We start from the raw sequence: 13,883 nt of genomic DNA, 5'->3' as shown, positions 1-13,883 counted from the left end.
CACGTAGAGACTTGAGTCACCTTTTGTGATCCTCAAGGGTGCTTTTAAAATCCAGCACCGTCCCGGCTGCAAGGACTCTCACCCAACTTCCTCGACCATGGTGAGTTTCTTTGTAATCCAAGAAAGCAAGCGTTCAGGGGGTTGCCCGCATTCTCCACCATTTGTCGGAGGAAGGAGACCCAGACACCAATTGGTTCATACAAGTCCAATTTATTGATCAATACGGCGGGTTAAATACAGTTCTTAATAAGCTTCATACATATTGCAAAAGTTGAGCTCAGGATTGGTTAGTTACATCTCAGAAACTACACCTACTTCTACCTTCTTGTGCTTATTCTTCTCTTACATTCTGCAGATATTCAGGACTAATCTCACCTCCCTTTCCTCATGTTGCAGCAAGGCCATCCGGTATTCTTGCCTGTCAGCAGTCACTGAATCAGAGACTGCTGACCTCCCTTTCAAGCTTAACCAGCGGCAATTTGTCAGGATGGCCTTTCTCAGCTAACCAACTCTTAATAAAATCCTCCACAGGGCCCCGAGCTGAGGTTTGGGCCCAGGAGCTGAGAATGCGGGGCAGGGCCAGGGCAGGGTTGGGGCACAGGGAAAGGAATGGGGTCAGGGGCTGGGATTTGGGGGAAGGGTCTGGGGAACGGGGACGGGGGGACACAGCGATAAGGGTGGGGTCAAAACGATCAGGAGCACCATTACCCCAACCAGCAGCAGCAGCTTTGGAACAGAAGTAGGATCCAGAATCTTCGTCCTTGAGGTTGTTCATGGTCAGCGTCACCGAGCTCTGCCCGTTGTCCCTGGAGATCCTGAACCAGCCCTCGACTGAATCCGCGTAGCCGGTGCCTCCACCAGTGTTGATCCCCGCGAGCCACTCCAGCCCCTGCCCTGGTCTCTGGCGTAGCCAATCCATACCAAAATACCCAAAACTGAACCCAGACCCTCGGCAGAGGAGGCGCAGGGACCCCCCGGGGGGCTGGAGGTCCCCCCCGCACCCCAGAAGGGTCACGGCCGCCAGGAGCCCTGCGAGACAAAGGGGAGATGGGGATGAGAAACCTGATTGGTCGAGGGACTTAAAGCTGGTGTGGCCAGCTGGAAAAAGGGGCAGGACCCGCCTGGGGGGAGGGTGATGAACTCCAAGGGTCTCAATTTGCGGCCCAGAGTCAGGATTTGGGTCAAGGGTTGAGCTTTGGCCCCATCTCAATCTGCCCTTTGTCCCGCAGGGCTCCAGGCGGCCGTGACCCTGCTGGAGTGCGGGGGGGACCTCCAGCCCCCCCGGGGGGTCTCTGCGCCTCCTCTGCCGAGGGGCCGGGTTCAGTTTCGGGAGTTATGGAATGTACTGGATCCGCCAGAGACCCGGGCAGGGTTTGCAATACGTCGCAGGGATCCACTACAATGGCCACACCATCTACGCCCCATCAGTGCAGGGTCGGTTCAGGATCTCCAGGGACAACGGGAAGAGATCGGTGACACTGACCATGAACAACCTCAAGGACGAGGATTCCGCCGTTTATTTCTGCGCCAAGTGTGCTGCTAATATTTTCCCTGAACATGCTGCTCGTAGTGACGATGTCCAGGGTTTTCCCACCCCCATCCCCGTGTCCCCCCCGTCCCCGTTTCCCAGACCCTTCCCCCAAACCCCCAGCCCTCACCCAGACCTTCACCATTGATCCCAAACTTGCTCTGCCTCAGCCCCAATTCTCCCCCGCTGACCCCAAACCACAACTCCTGACCCCAAATCTCCTCTTTCTGCCCCAAACTTTGCTCTGAAGGTTGGGGTTTGAGGCCCGGGATCCTGATTTGGGTCAGAATTGGGGATTTTCATCAGTGGTGGCTGCTGGGGGCCAGCAGCGCAGATTTGGGCAGAGTCGGGCGAGTTCAGCCCAGGGATCCTGGCAGAGGGGCCGGGGCCAGCCCAGGAGCCAAAATGGCCCTGAGTGGGCCCCGATCTTAGGTGTGGGGCCAGGAGCTGAGAATGTGGGGCAGGGCCAGGGCAGGGTTGGGGCACGGGTGTGGGATTTCCGGGCTGTTCAGATGGTCTGGGGAAAAGCCCAAAGATGGCCTTGGGCCCCCGGGTTCGAAAGGACGAGAGGAAGCTTCAGATTTGTTCTTGGTCTTGGTGTTTATTAATTGCTTATCTAAAAGATTTTCTCTTGGCCTGACAGAGTTCTGCTCAGCAGTCAGCCATGGGCACACACTGAAAGCCCCTGGGGCGGTCACCTATCTTTATACCCGGAGTTATGTATACAATATTTATCATTTTTCTCCAATACCCTCTACCCTTATTAACCAGTGTTCCCCTAGTAAGGTCCAATCCCGGAGTGCCAACATCACCACAGAAGATGGAGGTCTAGAGGAAGAAGAAGAAGGAGAAGGGCACGCCCCAATTCCTCCATCTTACTTCTCTAGACCCCCCTGTACAGAAATCTTAAGCCCTGTATCTCACACCCCAATTAACTTGTCCCTTCACCATTCACCCCAGTGAAATCCTCCCATCCTCATACTGATGTCATCTCCCATGTGGGATCAAAGTCCAGCCACCAGACATCTCTGGCAGCATTCCAGGACTCCCGAGCCCCCCAGGGGGGGGTCTTGTTCACCCTGCACCCCAGTTCTGAGAGACTGAGATCCCACATCTCCCCCTTCTGTTTGCACCAAAAGACCCCTTTTTTTGCTTTTATGTGAAAACCCCCCAAAGTCCTCAGTTCTTTTCATTTCTCTTCTGGGTCGTTTTTCGCAGCCCGAGTCTCGACTTCTGTCTGAGTACTCGTCTCTCTGCTTCTTGGATCAGCATTCTCGTGTTCTCGCGTTCGGAATGGTTTCACGTGCCGCGCTGACACCCACTTCAGACCTCGATCTGTGGAGATACAAGCAAAACCCTTTCCCCAAATGATTAGTTTGAAAGGACCCTCTATTTAACCTGTTTCTGGGTTTCTGATCAAAACCAAAGGATTTTCCCTTAGCTTTGCCTATGTGTTGTTTGAACATTTTTGAGCCTCCCAAAAGATGGGTATTTCGTGACATCAGCTTGCCACAACTGAAGACTTTGCAGCCCCAGCGGATTGATGGCCCCGGTAGAAGAAGGTGGCTGCACAAGCTGACAGTCTGGATAAGCACTAATGATCTCCCTCGCATCTGTAGCACTGTCCTCCTTGGGGGTTGTTCTCTTCCTGCATTGCCGCGAGAATTTTGTTGATGTTTTCGTCCTGTTGATGGAGTAATTTTTCGAACATCTTCTCCAATGTCTTGTCCTCTGATTGCCCTTCTGAGCGTCCCTTTAGCTGTTTCTCCCATTCCTCTTTTAGTTCATCCTTTACAATCGCTGCGACGTGCTGAGGCGTCCCCACCTTGCTGCATGCCTCCACCATCTCTGCCAAGGATGGCCGTCCTGGCATGGTGCTAATCACCCGTTGACAATCCGGGTTGGCATTGCCGAAAGCTAAATTCTCCAAGAGAGGCCTCTTCACTTCTTCTGTTGTCACCTGTCGATCCACGGCTTGCGTGAGTCGGTCGATGAATGACATGAATGGCTCTGTGGGACCTTGCCTGATGCAAGAGAACGGGACATCCGGAGCTCCTGTCGGCGTAATTTGCATGATTGCCAATCGCGCTGCTTCTTTGATGTCGCTTAACACTCTCCGTGGAAGCCGCGCTGCTTGTTCCCCTGGATTGTCATCTGGAGGATCCCCTGCTAATTGCCCTTCTGTGAGGTTCGCATTCGGCCCACCTTGGTATCTGTTCCGCAACTCAGCAAGATATTTTCTCCACCTTTTTTCCCAGACAAGACTCTGTGTGTCAGTGAGGATCATTGCCACAATACTTCGAATGTCATATGGTGTGAGATCATACATAGAGAATGTCCCTCTTAATAGCTGTTTGAAGTATTGTGAGTTCAGCCCAAAAGTCTGAGCTGCCTTCCCTAGGTCTTTGAGTGTCTCATGACCCATCCTTTCCCACCTTGGATTCTGTCCCTGGGCATCATATGTCACTGGCATTGTCAAATCCCCTGATCCCGGGAATAAATGCTTTTCCTTTTCCAATGCTTTTCTGATTTGCCTCCAATCCATTGTCTTCACCGGCTCTTGAAACCCCTCTTCATCAGATTCCATTGGGATTTGCATGAATAATGGTGTTGTAGATGTCATCGGTGATTCATAGTGTCTCATTTTTTGCCTTGAGGTTTTTGGCCTTGCTCCTAAATCCGAAAAGGAAACTCGAGGATCCTGTTGATATTTCTTCTTTACTGTATCGAATGAATGCAAGAAGCTTTTTGCTGCTTCTGCTGCTGATAGCATCCATGTTGGGACACCTTCCGATGCTGTGATTCTTATGACATCTTCCCCTTGTAGCTGTTCTTCATCTGAGCTTTCATCATCTTCATGAAATCCCGAAGTGGATGGATAATCCCTTTGTCGTGTTAACATTGTTTTCTTCGAGGTGCTTTTCTTTTTATATATTGTTGGAAAAAATTGCTGCATTGTTGCAGTCTCGCCACGAGATGGCGCTGTGGCTCCGCCGAGCCGACCCGGCATGTCGTGCACTTCTGCCCTCCTGCCACTAGGTGGCGCTGTCACCGGCCTCCCTGGCTCGGATGACGAAGCAATCTCGACTACCCTACTTCCTCTTCCGGCTCGGCGTCTCCCATGGAGGGAAGGAACTGAAACTCCGAGGCTCGAGACTAAAGGCACCAGATCTGGAGACGGTGTGGAGCCGCAGGACGTAGAATCCCTAACACGGCCCCTCCTCACCCTCGACGTCACAGGGGACCGGGCTCGGGCCCGCCCGCGTCTTACTCTCTGCGCGTGCGTGCTCTCTGAGCTACTTCCGGTGTCCCCCAGGGTGACGTCATCATCGTCTCCCCCCTGTTTCACCTCCGAAGTTCCCGCCCCTCGGTCTGTCCCAGAATCCGACCCCTCCTCCTCTGATGTTGTGTTCGCCTCCCCCGCCGGCACCCCGGCTCTACCCGCGATTCGAGCTGATCGTCGCACCGGCTCTGACATCACACCCGCGCGCCTCCTGCGTCCCGCCGCGGCGGCCCTCCGGGGCTGCGCGTTTTCCCTCAGCCCGCCTTGCGCGCTCGCCGCCCCCGCGCTGGTATGTGAGTCTATCCCCCGGTTTTTGCGAGTTTCGCCCTCCGCGGGCGTGTCCTCATCCTCACCGGCGCTGCTCGCGCCCGCCGCCGCCGCCGCGTCGCCGCTTTCGCCGCGAGCAGGCCCCCCCCCCGATCCCTTATCTTCCTGCTCCCCCCCTTCTGCTCCTGACTCCTCCACACTCTCTGGAGTTTCAGGACGCCCTTGGGGTTTGTTGCATTTTTTGATCGGGGGTTTTAATATTTTTTCCTGCTCTCTTTTTTCGAGAGCCTTTTCCCCCTGGCCTTTTAAAGCCAGAGCTAATTTTTTCCCGGAGCTCTGCCGCTCCGCCCCCTGCTCTGAGGGTGCCGCAGCTTCTCGCTGCTTCTCCAGTTTTTTAGACTGGACTGCAATACCTTGTAACATGATTCTTGCCGGCGAGAGTAGCTTTAACGCTGTCTCATCTTTTTTTGTTGCTAAAATATATAAATGCCTATTAATCTCTTGCCAAAACCCGACTTCGAACAAAAGATATGTCTCTGCAAGTGGGTAATTGAGCCTTGCCCATAATAACAGCTGTTTTAATTCTTTCTTTGGGATCCCTTCTGTATATAATTCTGCTACACTTTGTAAGGTGGATAAGATTTCCCGTTGTTCTTGGGAGAGTGTTGCCCCCATAATATTATTTTGGCCTTCTTACCGAATCTGTCGCCAGCGTGGTCTGGAGGCCCTTGTTCTCCGTCCAGCAGATTACGAGGGATGGATCAGAGGCGCCTTTCTGGTCCCAGTCCAGGCCGCTCTGCTACGAGCTGTCTTCAGCAGAAGCTGAGAGATGGGATTTCTCAGTGACTGCTGATTTTTGCAGCTTCTCCCGGCTGGTTTTTTCTTTTTCTTCTTTCTTTCTTCAGGCTTCCCTCCTCTGGAGTTATCAGTGCTGTTCTCTTGGCTCTTCAGCTCTTCAGGGCTTTCCCCCCCCCGAAAGGTTTGGTGGGAGATAGCCCACCCAGGGACGCCAGTTGTGGGATTTCCGGGCTGTTCAGATGGTCTGGGGAAAAGCCCAAAGATGGCCTTGGGCCCCCGGGTTCGAAAGGACGAGAGGAAGCTTCAGATTTGTTCTTGGTCTTGGTGTTTATTAATTGCTTATCTAAAAGATTTTCTCTTGGCCTGACAGAGTTCTGCTCAGCAGTCAGCCATGGGCACACACTGAAAGCCCCTGGGGCGGTCACCTATCTTTATACCCGGAGTTACGTATACAATATTTATCATTTTTCTCCAATACCCTCTACCCTTATTAACCAGTGTTCCCCTAGTAAGGTCCAATCCCGGAGTGCCAACATCACCACAGAAGATGGAGGTCTAGAGGAAGAAGAAGAAGGAGAAGGGCACGCCCCAATTCCTCCATCTTACTTCTCTAGACCCCCCTGTACAGAAATCTTAAGCCCTGTATCTCACACCCCAATTAACTTGTCCCTTCACCATTCACCCCAGTGAAATCCTCCCATCCTCATACTGATGTCATCTCCCATGTGGGATCAAAGTCCAGCCACCAGACATCTCTGGCAGCATTCCAGGACTCCCGAGCCCCCCAGGGGGGGGTCTTGTTCACCCTGCACCCCAGTTCTGAGAGACTGAGATCCCACACACGGGAACAGGAATGGGGTGAGGGGCTGGGGATTGGGGGAAGGGTCACTGTGGAGACAGTTGGTGACCATCACGGTGGTGGGAACACTGACGTTGCCGCTCCCATTAGCAGCAGCACTCTGAGAGCCGTAAGTACTACTGGCACGTTTTGTGCAGAAATAAACGGCGGAATCCTCATCCTTGAGGTTGTTCATGGTCAGCGTCACCGAGCTCTGGCCGTTGTCCCTGGAGATCGTGAACCGGCCCTTGACCGACGGCGCGTAGCCGGTGCCGCCGCCACTGCTGCTGATGCTGGCGATATATTTCAGTGTCCGCCCGGGTCTCTGACGGATCCAGATCATTCCAAAATTCCCGAAATCAAACCCAGTGGCGCGGCACAGCAACGTCAGGGACCCCCCGGGGGGCTGGAGTTCCCCCCCGCACTCCAGCAGGGTCACGGCTGCCCGGAGCCCTGAGGGACAAAGGGGAGGTGGGGAGGAGGCCCGCGATCCAGGTGTGGACCCAGCTGGGGGTGACCAGATCCAAAAAGGGGCCTCGAGCCCCCTGGGAGGGCCAGCAGGATGGGGAGGAGGAGAAAGTTCCACAATTTGGGGCCAACATCAGGATCTGCATGCAGGAATCAACATTTGGATGGATTTTTTTCCCTCATCCCCAACTCCCCTTTGTCCCGCAGGGCTCCGGGCGGCCGTTACCCTGCTGGAGTGGGGGGGGGACCTCCAGCCCCCCGGGGGGTCCCTGTGCCTCCTCTGCCGAGGGTCCGGGTTCGATTTCAGGAGCAATGGAATGTTCTGGATGTGCCAGAGACCCGGGCAGGCGCTAGAGTGGCTCGTGGGGATCAGCAGGGACGGTTCCAGCGCCAGCTACGGGACGTCGTTCAAGGAGCACGTGAGGATCTCCAGGGACAACAGGCAGAGCTCGGTGACGCTGACCATGAACAACCTCAAGGACGAGGATTCCGGATCCTATTTCTGTGCCAAATATGCTGATAATTATTCGGGGAATAATGCTTATAATGTTGACCCCATCTCCATGGCTCTGCCCCCTCCCGTCCCCGTTTCCCAGCCCCTTCCCCAATCCCCAGCCCCTGACCCCATTGCTGTCCCCGTGTCCCAGCTCTGAGCAGGCTCTGCCCCAATCTCAGCTCTTGGACCCAAACCTCAGCTCTGGGCTCAAACGTTCAACCAAGGTCTCCAAACCTGGGTGCAGATGATTGAGATTTGGGAAAAAGGGGTCAGATTTGGGTCCGTGGCTGTGACTCAGATCAACCACTGAAATTCTGGGCCAGAATGGGTCCAGTCTGGGGGCAATGGTTGGGATTGGAGGGCTGAGGCTGAGCTCACGGTGAAACCAGCTCTGATTTGGGGCCAGGAGCTGAGATTTGGGGCCAGAGCAGGGCAGGGTTGGGACAAAGGGTCAGGAGTGGGGTCAAGAGTGGGAGTGTGGGGGAAGAGTCTGGGGAATGGGGCCAGGAGGGACACGGGGATGGGGCCGAAATGTCAAACATCAGCAGCATAAGGAGCAGCACCAGCACCAGTGCGTTTGGCACAGAAATAGGATCCGGAATCCTCGTCCTTGAGGTTGTTCATGGTCAGCGTCACCGAGCTCTGCCCGTTGTCCCTGGAGATTGTGAACCGGCCCTTGACCGACGGCGCGTAATAGGTGCTGCCACCATCGTTGCTGATCCCCGCGAGCCATTCCAGCCCCTACCCGGGTCTCTGGCGGATCCACAGCATGGAGAAACTGCTGAAACTGAACCCGGACCCTCGGCAGAGGAGGCGTAGGGACCCCCCGGGGGGCTGGAGGTCCCCCCTGCACTCCAGCAGGGTCACGGCCGCTCCCCCATCCCCAAACCTTCGCTGGTTTTACCCCAAATTCCCTTTGTCTGGCCCCAAATCTCCAAGAGCGATTTCCAGAATTGTAAAGTGCCTTCAACCCTGCAATGAGCCCCAATCCACCCATTAAATATTTCGACAGCTCTGTCTGACTTTTGCAACGCCCCATCCCCATCTCCTCTCCGTCCCAGTGCGGAACGGGGATCGCTCCAGGGCCCTTTGCACACAAAGCTTTTTGTGCAGCCGGCGCTCTGCCGCAGCGCCCCGAGGCTGAGCTGTCCTCTGCCAAACACAGATGTTCACAACGACCAAAACCAGGAACTTTCTGTTTCCTTTCCCGCCCCGGCCGCGCCCCGGCAGCTTCTGGGGAGGAAGTGGGGGGAGACTGCGGAGCCCCAAAATCGCGCCGTCTTCTCTTCCCTCCCTCCCTCGCTCGCTCCCGCCTGGGGCTTCACCTCTCCCTCAGTGGCCGTGGTGTCTGGGGCTGCTCCTTGGGGCTGGGCTGGAATCCTCTCTGGGGGCTCTGGAGAAAAAACCCCCTTTTTTAACCAAAACACATGAAATTTTGGGGAGATGAAATTTTTGAAATTTATCTCGAGCCAAGGGCTCCATGCTGAGAGAAGGAGATGGGTGCAAGGGTGGAGTCACCTGGAACGTTCCATGCGTCAAGGGCAGGGTCAGAATGGCCAAGGAGAGCTCAGGAGCCAAAATGGCCCCGAGTGGGCCCCGAGCTGAGGTGTGGGGCCAGGAGCTGAGAATGTGGGGCAGAGCCATGGCAGGGTTCGGGCACGGGGACTGGAATTGGGTCAGGGGCTGGAATTTGGGGGAAGGGTCTGGGGAACGGGGACACGGGGGACACAGCGATAAGGGTGGGGTCAAAACGATCAGGAGCAGCCCAACCATCAGCAGCAGCTTTGGCACAGAAATGCGATCCGGAATCCTCGTCCTTGAGGTTGTTCATGGTCAGCGTCACCGAGCTCTTCCCGTTGTCCCTGGAGATCCTGAACCAGCCCTTGACCGACGGCGCGTAGGCGGTGCTGGAACCAGCAGGGCTGCTGATACCCGCGAGCCACTCCAGCCCCTGCCCGGGTCTCTGGCGGATCCAGCCCATCCCAAAACTGCCAAAACTGAACCCGGCCCCTCGGCAGAGGAGGCGCTGGGACCCCCGGGGGGGCTGGAGTTGCCCCCCGCACTCCAGAAGGGTCATGGCTGCTCCACCATCCACAAACCTTCTCTTGTTTTGCCCCAGAATCCTTTTTTCTTGCGTCAAATGTCTAGCAGAGGTTTCCTGTATTGAAAAGTTCCTGAAAACCTGCAATGAGCCCCAATCCACCCATTAATTAATTGGACACCTCAGCCTGACTTTTGCATCGCCCCATTCCCATCTCCCCCTTTTTCCCGCTGGGCTCCGGGCGGCTGTGACCCTGCTGGAGTGCGGGGGGGACCTCCAGCCCCCTGGGGGTTCCCTGCGCTTCTATGCCGAGGGTCCTGGTTCGATTTTGGCAGTTTTGGGATGGTCTGGATCCGCCAGAGACCCGGCAGGGGCTGAAATACGTCACAAGGATCAGTGACAGTGGAGGTTACACCAAGTACGCGCCGTCAGTCGAGGGCCGGTTCACGATCTCCAGGGACAACGGGCAGAGCTCGGTGACACTGACCATGAAGAACCTCAAGGATGAGGATTCCGGATCCTATTTCTGTGCAAAAGCTCCTGCTGGTGGGGGTGCTGCTACTGCTGATTATATGGACGATGCCCTTGCTGTCCCCATCTCCTCGTCCCCCCTGTCCCCGTTGCCCAGACCCTTCCCCCAAACCCCCAGCCCACACCCAGCCCTTGACCATTGATCCCAACCTTGCTCTGCCTCGGCCCCAATTCTCACCCGCTGACCCCAAACCACAACTCCTGACCCAAAATCTCCACTTGGTGCCCCAAAACTTGATTCTGAAAGTGGATACTTCAAGCCAAGGGTTAAGGTTTGAGTCAAGTTTGTGGTAATGTGCAGAGACCAGATTTCGGGCCGAACCACTCCAAGACTGGCACATGGGGACAGGAATGGGGTCCAGGCTTGCGGTTTTTGGGAAGGGTCCAGAGAATGGAGATACGTGGTGACCGGGGAACAGGAACACAGCCAAATGCAAACAAAACATGAGAGTGACCAATACCTGCAGCAGCACCCCAACCAGCACTACCAACAACACTTCTGCCACAGAAATAAGATCCGGAATCTTCGTCCTTGAGGTTGTTCATGGTCAGAGTCACTGAGCTCTGCCCGTTGTCCCTGGAGATCCTGAACCGGCCCTTGACGGAATCCGCGTACCAGGTGGTGCCACCGGTGTTACTGACACTCGCGACCCACTCCAGCCCCTGCCCGGGTCTCTGGCGATACCAGCTCACGTGGAAACCACCGGAACAGAACCCGGACCCTCGGCAGAGGAGGCGCAGGGTCCCCCCGGGGGGCTGGAGGTGCCCTCCGCACTCCAGCAGGGTCACGGCCGCCCGGAGCCCTGTGGGACAAAGGAGAGATGCAGATGAGAGACCTGAGTGTGTCATAGGATGGGGACCAGGAGACCAGCTGGTTCATCACAGGTCCAGTTTATTGAAGAAAGCATCAAACACTTATACAGCAAATAATAAGTTTATGAATATTCTATAAGCCAAGCAATCTATTGGTTAAACTATACCATGAACTCTTCCTCATTCCTTAGGGGTTACATCTCTCTTTTCTCATGTCTCTTTCACTGTTTTTTATCCTACTGAAGCTAGGCCCAAGGACACACTATCTCACAGGTGCAAGATTTGGAATTAGCCACGGCTTTGTACTTTTCCATTCTCTAGTCTGCTAAATTTCCCAACAACAAACCACAACTCCCGACCCCAAATCTCCTCTTTGTGCCCCATAACTTGGTTCTGAACGTCGGGGTTTGAGGCCCAGGGTCCCGATTTGGGGACAAAGGTTGTGGATTCGTGTCAGCGGCTGTGGCTGGGAGCACTAAGTGAGGATTTGGGGCAGAATTGGGTGAGTTTTGGGGCCAAAGCAGTTGGGTTTGGGGCACGACCACTTTGGGGGTTTTGGATCCATGGTTGGTGGTGTGGGAAATGGGGAAGATCTGGGACAAAGGGTCAGGAATGGGGACACGGACTGAGATTTGGGGGAAGTTTCTGGGGATTGGGGACAGGAGGGGATCCAGTCAAGGGCAAGAGGCCAAGAGCAGAGACATCATTAACCCACCTGGCACCAGCAGCTTTGGCACAGAAATAGGATCCAGAATCCAGTCTTTGAGGTTGTTCATGGTCAGCGTCACCGAGCTCTGCCCGTTTTCCCTGGAGATCCTGAACCGGCCCTTGACCGAATGCGCGTAGCTGGTGCTGTCAGTGGTGCTGATATCTGCAATGAACTCCAGTGCCTGCCCGGGTCTCTGGCGGATCCAGGCCATCACAATAATCCCAAAATCGATCCCGGGCGCTCGGAAGACGAGGCGGTGGGACCCCCCGGGGGGCTGGAGTTCCCCCCCGCACTCCAGCAGGGTCGCGGCCGCCCGGAGCCTTGCGGGATGACGGGGAGATGGGGGATGAGGAGCCGGACCCGGGCGTGAGCCCTGCTGGGGTTGACCAGATCCAAAAAGGGACCTGGACCCACCTGGGAGGGCCGGCAGGATTGGGAGGAGGAGAAAGTGCCACAATTTGAGGCCAACATCAGAATCTGCATGCAGGAATCAACATCTGGGTGGATTTTTTCCCACATCCCTATCTGCCCTTTGTCCCGCAGGCCTCTGGCCCGCCGTGACCCTGCTGGAGTGCGGGGGGGACCTCCAGTCCCCCGGGGGGTCACTGATGCTGCTGTTCCGAGGGTCCGGGTTCAGTTTCGGGGGTCAGTCCATGCAATGGATCCGCCAGTGCCCCGGGCAGGGGCTGGAATGGGTCACGGGGATCCACAGCCCCGGGGGTTTCACCGACTGCTCCCCGTAGGTCAAGGGCCGGGTCAGGATCTCCAGGGACAACGGGCAGATCTTCACAGCACTGACCATGATCAACCTGCAGGACGAGGATTCCGGATCCTCTTTCTGTGCCAAAGCCACTGGGCTGATTGAGATGACCATGATGCCAATGCTATAGACTCCACCCCTCTTGTTGTGTCCCCAAATGTCCCCATTCCCCAGACCCTCCCCAAAATCCCAGCCCATGACCCAATTCCTGTCCCTGTGCCCCAACCCTGCCATGGCTCTGCCCCACATTCTCAGCTCCTGGCCCCACACCTCAGCTCGGGGCCCACTCGGGGCCATTTTGGCTACTGAGCTCTCCTTGGCCATCCTGACCCTGCCCTTCACCAATGGAACTCTCCAGGTGACTCCACCCTTGCACCCATCTGCTTCTCTCAGCATGGAGCCCTCGACTCGAGATCAATTTGAAAAATTTAATTTCCCCAAAATTTCTTGTGTTTTTTGAGGTAAAAAAGGGGGGTTTTCTCCAGAGAGAGGATTCCACCCCCAGCCCCAAGGAGCAGCACCAGAAACCGAGGCGACTGAGGGAGAAGTGAAGCCCCAGGTGGGAGCGAGGGTGGGAGCGAGGGTGGGAGGGAGGAGAAGACACCGCGATTTTGGGGCTCCGCCGCCTCCCCCCACTTCCTCCCTGGCAGCTGCCAGGGCCCGGCCGGGGCAGGAAAGGAAACAGAAAGTTGCTGGTTTTTGTCATTGTGAACATCTGTGTTTGGCAGAGGGCAGCTCAGCCTCTGGGCGCTGCGGCAGAGCGCCAGCTGCACAAAAAGCTTTGGGTGCAAAGGGCCCTGGAGCGATCCCCGTTCCGCACTGGGACGGAGGTGAAGGGCCAGACTGGGTAGAAATAGGATAAATTGGGGGAAATTGGGAACTGGGGAAGTGACGGTGGAGTTTGGGGGAAAATTGTCAAGATGTGAGAAATAGGGGTGAGGATTTTGGGGACGGATTAGAGAATTCTGAGTTATTTGGGAACAGAGAGGACAGGGCTTTGGACCACAACCACCATCAACACCATAACCAGCACTAGCATCAGCACAACTACTGGCATAATATTTGGCACAGAAATAAACAGCGGAATCTTTGTCCTTGATGTTGTTCATGGTCAGCGTCACCAAGCTCTGCCCGTTATCCCTGGAGATCCTGAACCGGCCCTTGACCGACGGCGCGTAGTTGGTGTAAGCACCATTGTTGTGGATCCCTGCGACACACTGCAGCCCCTGCCCGGGTTTCTGATGCATCCGAAACGTTCCATAACTCCCGAAATCGAACCCGCACCCTCGGCAGAGGAGGCGCAGGGACCCCCTGGGGGGCTGGAGGTCCCCCCCGCACTCCAGCAGGGTCA

At 55.8% G+C, this 13,883-nt stretch overlaps 1 gene segment (V, D, J or C); it reads right to left on the bottom strand.

The window, feature by feature from the left end:
• Positions 1-1,011: 1,011 nt before the first annotated feature.
• LOC128946318 (Ig heavy chain V region 914-like) lies at positions 1,012-11,983 on the bottom strand. The segment is given in 3 exon segments: positions 1,012-1,029; positions 6,809-7,167; positions 11,890-11,983. Coding segments are annotated over 3 exon segments (471 nt in total).
• Between the last annotated feature and the right edge of the window lie 1,900 nt (positions 11,984-13,883).

The sequence above is a fragment of the Melozone crissalis genome, unplaced genomic scaffold, assembly GCF_028551555.1.
Source record: "Melozone crissalis strain CALT ecotype California unplaced genomic scaffold, PUWL_Pcris_2 ptg000079l_1, whole genome shotgun sequence".
Classification (NCBI taxonomy): Eukaryota; Metazoa; Chordata; class Aves; order Passeriformes; family Passerellidae; genus Melozone; species Melozone crissalis.
This window is presented reverse-complemented; position numbering and strand designations above follow the sequence as displayed.